Below are 13,022 nucleotides of genomic sequence, written 5' to 3'. Positions count from 1 at the left end.
CTTTTCCAGAGGATGTCATGACCAAGACAATTCAGCTGATGTTGTGTGAGGTAGGAAGATCTTAAGTAAGTTATATCCTGTCACTAGTAGAGGAAACACTCATATTCTGAACCTTTACCTCAGGTTTCTACAGTCCTCTTTCTAAGGTCTAATAGTCTTTGGCAGTCAGACAAGACTATTCTCAGTGGTTTGAACATTGGCTTTCTAAACCCAGAGCTGTGAGTTCAATCCTTGAGGGGACCATTTGGGGATTGGTCCTGCTTTGAGCAGAGGGTTGGACTAGATGACCTCCTGAGGTCCCTTCCAACCCTGATATTCTATGATTCTATTCACAAACCTTAACCCTTGTACCTGGGCTTCTTCCAGTCTTTCCCCTATGTATCAGGTGTTCATCAACACAGTCTGCTTCCTAGGGTCTGTTTGATCTTTTCCCTTTGACCAGAGGATTCTAGTAGCTCTTCATTCTTAAGTGGAGACTCGCCCATCTGGGTCCATCTCTTTCCAGGGATTGCTTGGGTATCTTCCTCTCCTTGGGATACCAGGAGAGCTTCCCTACCCAGCTTCTACTCACCAAGTAATCCTTCTTGCAGTGAGTCTAGGTAGCTCTTATACCCTGATTGTCCCAGGAAGTTGTGCTCTCTCTGGGGCCATAAGTTCCCTAAATGTCTGAGTCCTACTAACAAGCAGGCTGGTGGCACCTACGCTTAAGGGGATCAGCACACTGAAATTTTCTGAGAGTATAATTAAATACTTATAAGATCTCCCCAGAAGCACTGCACCTTCAATTGACCTTGTCTTCAGGAGAAGGCTCATAGACTGAACATTGGGAACCACATCAGGTAGGCAGGGTTCCTGTGCCCATTAACAATTGATTCAGTAATCTAATCCTGCCAGGGGTTTATGGAAGACCCTGGACTCTTGGAAGGTAGATTAATTGTACCAGGTCCTGCCTTAAGGGATGGTTACTTATGTCAAGTATCCAAGCCAGTCTTTCATGGTCAGTTGTGCAATGAAGAATTACGTTAGACAGCTCTGCCTCCGAGTGATAAAGAATGATAGGAAACGCATTCTGGAAGTCATATTTATCTGCAATCAAACAGATGAGTAGTAAACTATCATGATCTCTTGATTTGCTATGACTTTTATACCTTAGACAAGGTCATTGCCTTGACAAGCCTTCTACTTTTTTGGCACATTTCTCAAATAATCCCTGATCAGCGTTAAAGGGTTAGTTAAGGGTGGAGTACAAGTCTTTAACTAGGTTTCTTTGCTTTTAGTAAGATGTCACTAAGCTGTGTTTAAAAAGTTTAGATGAATACCTTGGACAGTCTTTCCGTGTTGTGGCTTTGGTGTGTTGAGCTAAAACACCTGTATCCTGGTCTTTGGTAATCTTCATTTGATTACACAAAAGTATGTAAATAGAATAAATTTGAAATCTTCGCTACAGAAGTCTGTGTAGTGCTGTGAGTGCAAGCATTCCTTTAATGTGGACTTATATTGAGGCTAAAATGCATTATTTTCAAATTGTGATTTTTTTCCCTTGGTTTCTTGCTGTTCAACTTAAAATTATGTAAAACAAAATTGTTTAACAATTCCATATTTGACAACTATCATATTTGTTACACTGGTAGCTTTTGGCAGCCCACTCTTTCTTGAATATAAAGTCATATTGATGAATTTGTGGTATTTCACCTTTCTTTAACTCAAATATCCTTCAGCAAAGTTGCAGTATTGTATAGAAATCTGTGAAGATGGCTTATTCTCTGCATTGAGGAAAAACTGTAACAAACTGCAATCTTGTTTAACATTTCTGTTTTCAGTTATGTTTCCTTATGAAAGTGTCCATTTTTTTTTGTAGTAGTAGAGCCCTGAATATGCTTTCCTGTGTCTTTTTGGGAAAAGCTACCAAAGAAGTTTAATTTTGAGAAAATAAGTTTGCCACGGAACTACCATAGATTGTAAAAGCTAAATATGTAGCACAATTCCATCAAATGTCAGTTTATTTACTATCATTGTGGATTAGCAAAATACATGTGGGGAAACGTCCTATTCTCTTACCACTTCTGTCAGATTCACTGATGTCATCAACAATGGGTTATGGCATTGCCAAGCCCTAGCAAAAGGCATAAGCCTGGGTTACACATTTGTATCTTTATTATCAGCAGTAATTGGAAACAGAATTCAATTGGATTTTGATAAAATGATGGTGTGAAAAGCTTCCCAGATTGCTAAATTTGAAAGCTACTGCTACAATTTTTCTTTTTCAGACAAACTCCTTAAAATAAAAGAATAGAGGTTTGTGACAATGCTCCCTTTGACATAAGATCCAACAGTACATTTTCTCCAGGTAGCACTGATTTCAAGTGGTAGTATCAAAGTAAGAAAATTCAATGAAGGCTGCATTCAATCTTCAGTTAAGCTCATTGTGCCCAGACATTCCATCTTACACATTTTAAGAGTAAGTGCTCTTATTTGAGTGAGGACCTTGGGGGTTTGGCAGATAAGGGCCAGAAACTTGGTGGTTGTTAGGCCCCAGGGACTTCATAATCAGTCTTTGGGATGTTGAAGACTTGAACTTGATGACCTTTTTTAATGAGTTATAAATTTGTTAAAATCTACGTTGAAGCTTCTGATGTAATCAGATGTTTTGTTCCATGCTTATGAGCATTACATTTTGATTTAAAGAAGGTGTATAAGTGCACACAAGCTAATTTAACCCTTAAACTGTCTAGTTTGGGAACTAGTTCTGTTCTAGGACTTTCTGGGATAATTATGGGTTACTGGTGTATGGTCATTGAGTTTTTTCTCAGCTGCTCTGTGTTCTTTCAGCTGGAGAAGAGCACTAATCTCTGGCCTGAGCTTTAGTGCAGCTGGCTCTCTGTTCAACTGTTCTGCTGAGAGAGACCCAGCTGTGGGGAGGGTTGTGGGAAGGAGCCATCTAGAACTAAAGTAGGGAGGCAGGCAAGCACTAGAATTGGGGTGGAAGGTAAGAAAGCCGCCCCTCTACCTACACTGTCTTAGATTTGGGAGGGCTAGGGAGATGAAAGGGAGACTTCCCTTATTTTGTGGCTCAGATGGAGACAGTTCAAGAGGCAGAAGGATTAACGTACTCTGTATAGTAGGGAAGGTTGATGAACTGAATGACTTGCCCATCTCCGAGTGTAGCTCAGTGAGGATGAGTAAACCTGTCCTCAGATTTACTTTTAAAGGCAGCTAATGTATCTTATTAGTGTTCTCATATCCTTCATTTTGAGGTTAAAGCATTTTAATTTTGGAATGAAGCCAATGCTTAGTGTAGATTGCTAATTTTTCTTCAATTTTCTTTTTGTTACAGCAAGCAAGGATTTGGCACAGACATCCTATTTCATGGCTACCAACAGGTTGTTATCCTGAACCTCTTTGTTGCACTGTTGTAGCACACTATAGCTTCCTTTACTGCAGGGCCCCCTCCATGTGTCCTACCCTTGTTGCAACAGAAAACTGGGCCATCTACAGTGGTGGTACCTTTCTGTTTGCAGTGCGGTGTATTGTACAAGGGCCTGGTGGCACAAAGGGGTTAAATGCACAATGAGAAGTGTAGTGGTGCTTTCTGATGACATTTTCTCGATTTGTGAGTGCATAAGTCTAAAACTGGTAGCCTGAATAGCAGCTAAAGATTACAAAGAGATAAACTTAACCTAGAAAGTCGAGCATCTTGGTAAGTACAAAGCTATTTCTAGTTTACACTTGTAGTTAATGACAATTTTTTCTTAATTTAAATACATTGATCCAATCCTAATTTTATGAAACTGCAGTCAGCCTAAAAACTCTTAAAATTACCTAATCTTCTTTCCAGGTAGACTAGAATTAGTCTAAGCAATGTTTGTCCTTCCAGAAGCAGTGTTTGTTTTTAACATGCTTTTTAAAAAATCTTAGTATTTGTGAAATTGAAATTAGTTGTCCAAATGCAGACTACTAAATGTATCCAGCTATTCTAGTGCAGAAGGATGACGTTTGGGAGTAGATCTAAGTCTTCCATGTGTTCTTTGCAAAATTAGTTTGAATTTAATGTAATTCTAGTACATGATTTTGTTAAAATCAGTTTGTATATGTAATGTTTGTTTGGGAGGACCCTAACCATTTTTGGTGGTCCCTTTATTATGGGATAGTTTCTTGTTTGGAAGAGTTTTGTTTACGAAAGCTGTTAGAATCACTGAATCTGAACCAGCGTACTTGTGCTACTGCCAGCTGGGAAATTGAAATGAGAGGAGATTTGTATCCCAAACCTGGGCCTAATGAAGACTACTCATGTCACACAAGTGATTGTCTCAACCTCTAGGGAACTATTGGGTATCCACAGCTACTAGTTTGATATGCAGTCTCAGTAATGAGCTGTATTAATGACTTCACTGTGGCTGAAATTTTATCAACCATGTTATGTTGAATTTTTGGCCCTCTTTAAAATTAAGTAAAATGTCAATAGCATGAACTGAGGGATAATATATTTTTTATTTTTACTCTTGTTAAAAGCAAATTAAATTTACCAGATAAATGACCTGCCTTTTCTCAAGGTTATAAAATAATTTCAGAATTTAATCAGAAGCATGTTCCATGATTTAATGTTTAATATCTGTTTTGATATAAAACCTTATGCTATATTTTAGTGGTTGACTTGTTTGGGTTTTTTATTTTACATGTTTGAATTCTCTGCAACAGCCTGCACCTTACTACCTTCTGTCTTCAGTACAAACCCACAGTGATAGCATGTGTGTGCATTCATTTGGCATGCAAGTGGTCCAATTGGGAGATTCCTGTATCGACGGATGGAAAGCATTGGTGGGAATATGTTGATCCTTCAGTTACTCTGGAATTGCTAGATGGTAAGTAGTATTGCCTTTTTATTTCTTTTAAATGTCGTGACCTTGTTCTTGTAGTTCTGCTATTGTTTCAGCTAACATTTAACTCACCCCCAACTACTTTAGGTCGTGGGTAAGGGAAGCCCTTGAGCTCATGCTTAAATAACATTGACTTTATAGATGAGACCCTCACCCCTGTTCTGATCATGTAAGCCAGAAAAAAGGGCCAGAGCAGAGTAAAGGGACTATGTGAGCCCTACATCAGCTGTGGGAGAATTCTCGTGGCACAGGAATTGGAAGATGGCCATAAGGTGGGCCTCTCTGAGGACTCCCTCGCAAGATTTGGCATGTGGACCATGCTAGGGGTAGGGCCTTCACATGCAATAGTGCAGCTCATAGGACGGCCTGGGGAGGCTACCATAACTCAGATGTGCTCTCAGGGCTGTCTAAATTAGGCTGGGGGCTTCTGTAGCCCAAGAGCATCCAAAGATGGCTTAAAAGCCACGATAGCCTCACCTTCTGTGGGTTGCAAGTTCAGCACATGCTTAAATTGTTTGCTGAAGTGGGATTTTAAATAATCATACTGAAAAACTGAAGTTCTCATAGACCGTGCTGCCTTAAGATGACAATTTGCTTCATTTCCACCCACATTATTAGTCACTAAAGATAATTTCTTTAGGATTATAAGATTGATATGGGATCAACCATATTAAAGCCAATTTTGTGCAATAGGAGTGAATCTGGCGTAGCCCATGGAACCTTAATGTTAGTACAATGGAATATCTATTTAATGGATTTTATCAGAAAGAAAAATAAACGTTTTCTCCTCACAGAAAATTAAATGGTCTAGATATTTACCAAAGTTGTTTACTGTTTTTACTGTTCATGATGACCAGTTTTGTCTCACTGGTCCCTTATGCTGCTCTAGTCTTGTTTCCATCTGTCGTCACTTGGTTTAGACTTAGTCCCTGCCCCAAAGAGTTTATAATCTATCCCTTTATTTGTGTCTGGCACAATGAGACTCTGGTCTGTGATTGATATCCCTAAGCACTATTGCAGTGCAGTAATAATAAATGCTGTCTAGCATTTGCAAATCTATATACTAATCAGAGGTGCTAGCAGATGTCTTGTATATATGTATAGTTGGGATTATTTTTTTTCCAATATGCATTACTTTGCACTTATCAACATTAAATTTCATTTGCCATTTTGTTGCCCCATCACCAGTTTTGTGAGATTCCCCTCTTACTCTTCAGAGTCAGCTTTGGACTTACAAAATTATTCAAGATAATTATCACCTGCAAACTTTGTCACTTCATTGTTCATTCCCATTTCATTAATAAATATGTTGAATGACACAGGTCCCAGTGCAGATTCTTGGAGGACCCTACTGTTTACCTCTCTCCAGTGTGAAAACTTACCATTTATTCCTACCCTTCATTTCCTATCTCTTAGCCAGTTACTGATCCGTGAGAGGATCTTCCCTCTTATTCTATGACTGCTTAGTTTCTTTAAGAGCCTTTGATGAGACCCCTTGCCAGGGGCTTTCTGAAAATCCAAGTACACTAACTAGATCACCCGTATCAACATGCTTCTTGATAGCCTTAAAGAATTCTAATATATTGGTGGGGCATGACTTCCCTTTACAAAAGCCATATTGACTCCTCCAACATATTATGTTTATATGTGTCTGATAATTCTGTTCTTTACTGTAGTTTCTACCAATTTATCTTGTACTGAAATTAGGTTCACCAGCCTGTAATTGCCAAGATCGCCTTTAGGGCCCTATTCAAAATCAGTGTTACGTTCACTGTCTTCCAGTCATCTAGTATAAAGGCTGATTTCAGCAATAGGTTACAAACCACAGTTAGTAGTTCTGCAGTTTCATATGTGAGTTCCTTCAGAACTCTTGAGTGAATACTATCTGGTCCTGGTGATTTTATTACAGTATAATTATCAATTTGTTCTAAACCTCTTCTATTGATACATCAATTTTCAGTGAAGACCAATGCAAAGAATTGATTTCGTTTTTCTGCAATGGCCTTGTCTTCCTTGAGTGCTCCTTTTAACGCCTTTGTTGTCTAGTGGCCCCTTTGCCTGTTTGGCAGGCTTCCTGTTTCTGATGTTCTTAAAAAGAATTTCTTGCATTTTTAGTAAATTGCTTCTCAAATTCTTTCTAGGCCTATCTTCTTATACTTAACCTGCCAGAATTTGTGCTCCTTCCTATTATCTTTATTAGGACTTGTCATCCAAATTTTAAAGGATGCCTTTTTGCTCTTGAGCTGTGGTAGCATTCTTTTGGACCTTTTTAATGTCTTTCCTGATTTAGTATATACATCTCATCTGAGCTTCCATTATGGTGCTTTTTAAATAGTTCCTATGCTGCTTGCAGGTATTTAGCCCTTTTAACGATTCCTTTTAATGTCCATCTAACGAGCATCCTCATTTTTATGTAATTCCCTTTTTAAAGTTGCATTTTACCGGGGTGGGCTTTGTGGTATTATTTCTCCTCCCCTCCCTGTTGCATTTAATTACATTTTGTTCCCTATTACCCAAGTGATTGAGCTCTAGTTACCTCTCGAACCGATACCCGTCCCTCACTTTGGACTAAATCAAGAATTGCCTGTCTCCTAGTGGGTTTCAGAACTAACTGCTCCAAGAAGCAGTCATTTATGGTGTCTAGAAATTTTATTTCTGCATCATGCCATGAGGTGACACTTACCCAGTCAGTATAAGGATAGTTGAATTCACCCATTATTATTGTGCTTTCTGATTTTGTGGCCTCTCTAAACCTCCCTTAGCATTTCACATTCACTGTTACCATCCTGGTTAGGTGGTAAATGTGTATTCCTACTTCTATACGCCTTTTTTTCGGGGGGGGGAATTCAATTTCTATCCACAGTGTACAGTTTTGTTTAAGATTTTTAGCTTATTTAACTCTGATTTGTTTAACATATGCCAGTCCCCAAGCAACGTGACCTCCTCTTATTCCTATAGATCTTATACCCTGGTATTAGCGTGTCCTATTGATTATTCTCTTCCCACCAACTTTCTGTGATGCCTATTTTATCAATATCTTCCTTTAATCCCAGGCACTGTATTTCACCCATTTTAGTATTTATACTTCTAGCATTTGTATATAAGCACTTACACATTTTGTCAATATTCAGTTGCTTGCTTTCGTGTGTTATATTTAAATGGGACTCCTACATTTGCCTGTTGCTCACTACATCTTTTCTGTATTTTACCAACTTCTTTCCTATCCTCTATACTAAGATAAAGTTCCCCCTAAGGGATGTCTGCACCTGAATCATGTAATCCTCCACTCCTATCAGGTTTTCCTCAGTTTAAACAATCCACTACAACTTTCTCAATTTTATGTGCCACCAGTCTGGTTCCATTTTGGTTAATGTGGAGCCCATCCCTTCTTTATAGGCCAATCCTTCCCCAAAAGTTCCCCAGCTCCTAATAAATGTAAATCTCTCTTCCTTGTACCATTGTCTCATCTATGCACTGAGACCTTGCAGTTCTGCTTGCCTTACTGCCCTGTGCTTGGAACTGGAAGCATTTCGGTGAATGCTACCATGGAGGTCCTGGACTTCAATCTCTTACCTAGCTGACTAAACTTGGCCTCCAAGATCTCTCTCCAACCTTTTCCTATGTCATTTTGATACTTGCATGTACCACCGGCTTCTCCCCAGCACTACCTATGAGACTATCTAGAATGATGTTTCGTGAGATCTGCTACCTTTGCACTCGGAAGGCAATTCACCATGGAGTTCTCCGAGTCATCAGAAACCCAAGTATCTACATTTCTAATAATCAAGTCCCCCATTACTGTTGCCTATCTCTTCCTAGTAACTTGGTTCCCGGCCTCCGGAGGGATATCCTCAATGTGAGAGGATATCATGCCATCATCTGAAAGGTGGGTCCCAACTATGAGATCATTTCCTTTTGCTCTAGTGTGATGGTCTCATGACCTGAGACTTTCATCCTCCTTAACAGCACTGGGGCTGTCGGACAAGAGGTAGGAGTACTCCACTATGTCCCTGAAAGTCTCCTCTGTATAGCTCTGTCTCTCTCTCTGTTCATCCAGTTCAGTCATTCTGGCCTCAAGTGCACATACCCTGTCTCAGGGCCATGAGTAGCATGCACGTGTATGCCACCTGTCCATGAGGCAGATGGTATTACATGTTGCACTTAGTGCAATAATGTGGGTAGCTGCCAGCCTTCTGCTGTTTTTCTGCTTGTATTTTTACTCTTGGGGCGGCTTAGAGTTGCCTAAGTTTAGGATATGTTTGTTAGGTGTATTGGGTTTTCTTTATTTTGTGAGTTTTCTTGAACTTGGTGACTTTCTATTTGTTAAATCTCTTGGACTCCTTCCTTCCCTGCCAAATTCCCCTGGCCTTGGCAGGTCACTCAGTTCCTGTGCTTGCTGTGTGTCACAGGTTCTCTGTTCAAGGGCAGGGGCTCTCCCAGGAGGCCTCTCAAAGTAACTTCCCCCCGCACATACTAGACTACACCCCTTCATACCTATTACTGATTACTTCTATCCTGGCCTCTAAGGGTATGTCTACACTGGAGTTAGAGACCCGCTGCAGGGCTTTTTAATTACAGTGTAGACTTCCGGCTCGCACTGGAGCCCAGACTCTAGGACCCTGCAAGGTGGGATAGTTGCAGCCCTTGGGATATCACTAATGAATGATTTACTCTGTTTCCAGAGTGGCTAACACCTCCAAGAGGGATATTAAACTAAATTAAGGTTTTAAGGTTTAAGATTTAAGATTGTGTGCTATTACTGAAAAGATGTAAGAGGGTAAGTTCTGTAGTGTATCTTGATGTACAGTGGTAGCAGGGTCCACACAGCCAGTTCCTGTGTGGCAAGCTGGGGTTGTGTAAATGTGAACCATGGCTTGCCTGTACTAGCTGACTGAGTAGACAAGACCATAGATTCTGTTACTGATTCAAGTGTGAAAAGAGGCTTTTGGTTTTTTTTCCCCAGAGCTCACACACGAGTTTCTGCAAATACTAGAGAAAACGCCTAGCAGACTGAAGAGGATTCGTAATTGGAGGGTAAGAACTTGTTGCCTAAGTAATTTGCCATAGGACATAACTGCCACAAACCTAAAAGTAAGATTGTCCACTTCCTGAACTTTTCCCTGGCAGTATGTTCATAATTGTATGTCCCTCTGCAGTTCCCTATTATGGTAACTTAAATTAAAAAAAAAAAAACTATGAAATCCACCTTATTTTATCCAATTTTGAGATATGTTAGGTAACTTTATTGGTAGGTACTTTCTAAGTTTGTCCTTACTCTTTTTTTCCTTTTCATATAGGCTAATCAGGCTGCTAAGAAACCGAAAGGAGATGGACAGGCATCTGAGAATTCTCTTCTTGGTTCATCTTTGGTCCAGAATTCAATTTTGGTGGATACTGTTACTGGTGTATCTGCCAACACAAGCTTCCAAAAATCATCAACGTCAACCTTTCCTGCACCAGTACCTCTGAACTCAGGGAGTATGTCTGTTCAACACAGTCATGCACCTGAAAACTTGGCAATATTAGCTACAGGAATGCCGAGTACCTCATATAGTTTGACATCACACCAGGAATGGCCTCAACATCAAGAACAAACAAGGACCGAACAAATATATTCTCAGAAACAGGAAACCGCGTTACCTGGTAGTCAGTATAATCTGAACTTCCAACCAGGAACTTCTGTACAATTGCATTCTGGGTTACATCACAGATCTGACAAACTTACTGAGCATTCCACTGGTAAACAAGACTATGCTCACAAGTCAGGAAACAAACACCATGGACAGGTTGCTGCTCCTATAATTCCTCAGAAAATGTCCTTGGATAAATACAGAGAGAAACGCAAACTAGAAACCCTTGAACTGGATGTAAGGGAACATTATGTAGCTACCCAAGTAGACCAGCAACATAAAAAGCACATCCAACCACAAGCAGCCAGTAGCAGTTCTGTTACTTCCCCTATTAAAATGAAAATTCCTGTTGCAAATGCAGATAAACCAGAAAAACATGTGTCTGATAAAAAAGAAAAGGGTGGATCACTCAAACTGCGAATACCAATCCCACCTACAGAAAAGAGTTCCAGTAAAGAAGATCTGAAAATGAAAATTAAAGTTTCTTCAGAAAGACACAGTTCATCAGATGAGGGCAGTGGAAAAAGCAAACACTCAAGTCCACATGTTAGCAAAGACCATAAAGAAAAGCACAAAGAACATTCTTCAAATCGCCATCATAGTAGCAGTCACAAGCATTCACATAGTGGTGGCAGTAGTAGTGGCGGCAGTAAACATAGCACTGATGGAATAACACCAACTGTTTTGAGGAGTCCTGTTGGCCTGAGTAGTGATGGTAATTCCTCTAGTTCCGGCTCTTCAAGAAAGAAGTTGCACAGCAATGATGCTTCTCACAACCACCACTCCAAATTGAGCAAAAGTTCCAAAAGTTCAGGTAGTTCATCTAGTTCTTCCTCCTCTGTTAAGCAGTATGTATCCTCTCACAACTCTGTTTTTAACCTTCCCTTACCCCCTCCTCCCCCTGTCACATACCAGGTGGGCTACGGACATCTCAGCACCCTCGTGAAACTGGACAAGAAGCCAGTGGAGAACGGTCCTGATGCCAATCACGAGTACAGTACAAACAGCCAGCATATGGACTACAAAGATACATTCGACATGCTGGATTCGCTGTTAAGTGCCCAAGGAATGAACATGTAATCAATTGTTTAGGTCACTTTTCTTTACTTTTTTAATTTAAGAATCGTTAGAATGGAAAACTTCCTAATCTAGCAGTAGCAACACCAGCTGTTGTTGCCATGGTTTCATTATATGTAAGTGCTGCTTTATCCTTCACTCTGAAAAGAAGAGGTATAGTAAACAAGTCTTTATCTCCACATACAATAGTGTTATAAATACTGTAATAGCATGGAAGGTGCAAAAATCTCAGTATTTCTACAACTGCAGCTAAGAACAGTAGAATGATCATCTGCTTTTAGGTGTCTAGGATGCCTCAAGCATTGATTATTTTTAATTTTGAATACTGCAGCCACCATTTTTGTTGCTTAGCTTTTGAATGAGTGTAATTGTTTCCTTGTGTATTTATACTGTATGTATGATTTGCATGTTTCAAAGATAAAGGGATTAAAAACAGTATACTGACAACTGTTTACAAGAAAGTGGAGAAAAATGTACATACATTTTTGTATGTTTAGATATACCATAAATACTCAGGATTGGAGCTGCTTGTAAGTATAACAAAATATACATAACTTTATTTTATCTTGTGTCAGAGTCCATCAGTAATCTAAACAAAAGTGACGCTTTGTCGTGTTTATCTTGAACTGTAGGCCTTATTGGAAGCTGCTTAAAAGGGCACTTCACTAGACTGGGTAATCTAGTACCATGTATGGTCATCCATAGGAGAGCATCACCAATGAGGCAATAAAGGAGTTTGGGCCTCAGTTTTTCTGACTGTGACCAGACTGACTGCCGAAATGCGCCCCAAGCTTTCTGAAGGAAAAAAGAATAAAGTTTACATAATCTTGATGTGAAGTGCATTTAAATGTTTATTGGCTTGATGCAGTAATATAGGCAGAGCTGTTACTTAATGATTACGTAGATTAATGTGAGTTAAGAACTGAAGTTCATAAAAACTTATAGTGAAAAATTAGTAAGTTGTTTTTTAAACTTTAATATTATAAGTTATTTTAATAGTAAACAGGGATCACTGTTTCCATTACCATTTCAGAATAACAGACATGTTCTGAATTCCAAAAAGTGTATTTGTGTGTGATGCCATATTTCTTTTACAGGTGAGAATGCAGTCTTCACAATAAATAAGAGTAAAACTATGATATCCCAACCTTCCTTTATATTCCAACAATAAAATAGTTACCACTGATTCTCTGTGCATTGTACTTGTGATTAGTTACAAAATTGGAGGTTACTTATTTTGTTTTTAGCTCTGTGAAAAATCACTCTCCAATTAAACCACTAGTATACACTTTGTCTGCAAGCGTCGTCATATGGCTTGTGTACTGTTTGCACAGTCTTCTGCCTTTTTAGAAGAAGTGAGACTTGAATGTGTATACATCATTTTTGTTGAAAACCAATACTACAGTTCCGTTTTACCAGCTGACAATTAACTAGTTTTATG

The 13,022-nt window shown here is 39.3% G+C and overlaps 1 protein-coding gene across 7 annotated transcripts in view; it reads left to right on the top strand.

The window, feature by feature from the left end:
* The window catches only part of CCNT2 (cyclin T2), a 38,085-nt gene extending 25,317 nt beyond the window's left edge, over positions 1 to 12,768 (top strand). For 4 of the 7 annotated variants that reach the window (XM_039494015.1, XM_039494014.1, XM_039494018.1 and 1 more), the window contains 4 exons: positions 3,335 to 3,380; positions 4,696 to 4,859; positions 9,838 to 9,908; positions 10,172 to 12,768. In XM_039494015.1, the coding sequence (XP_039349949.1) occupies positions 3,335 to 3,380; positions 4,696 to 4,859; positions 9,838 to 9,908; positions 10,172 to 11,584 (1,694 nt within the window). In that variant the 3' untranslated portion in view covers positions 11,585 to 12,768. Of the gene's footprint in view, positions 1 to 3,334; positions 3,698 to 4,695; positions 4,860 to 9,837; positions 9,909 to 10,171 lie in introns of those variants that run through there. The other 3 variants (XM_039494016.1, XM_039494017.1, XR_005586069.1) reach the window with 2 other exon arrangements.
* The last annotated feature ends 254 nt before the right edge of the window (positions 12,769 to 13,022 follow it).

This window comes from Mauremys reevesii, linkage group 11 (genome assembly GCF_016161935.1).
Source record: "Mauremys reevesii isolate NIE-2019 linkage group 11, ASM1616193v1, whole genome shotgun sequence".
NCBI lineage: Eukaryota > Metazoa > Chordata > Testudines > Geoemydidae > Mauremys > Mauremys reevesii.
This window is presented reverse-complemented; position numbering and strand designations above follow the sequence as displayed.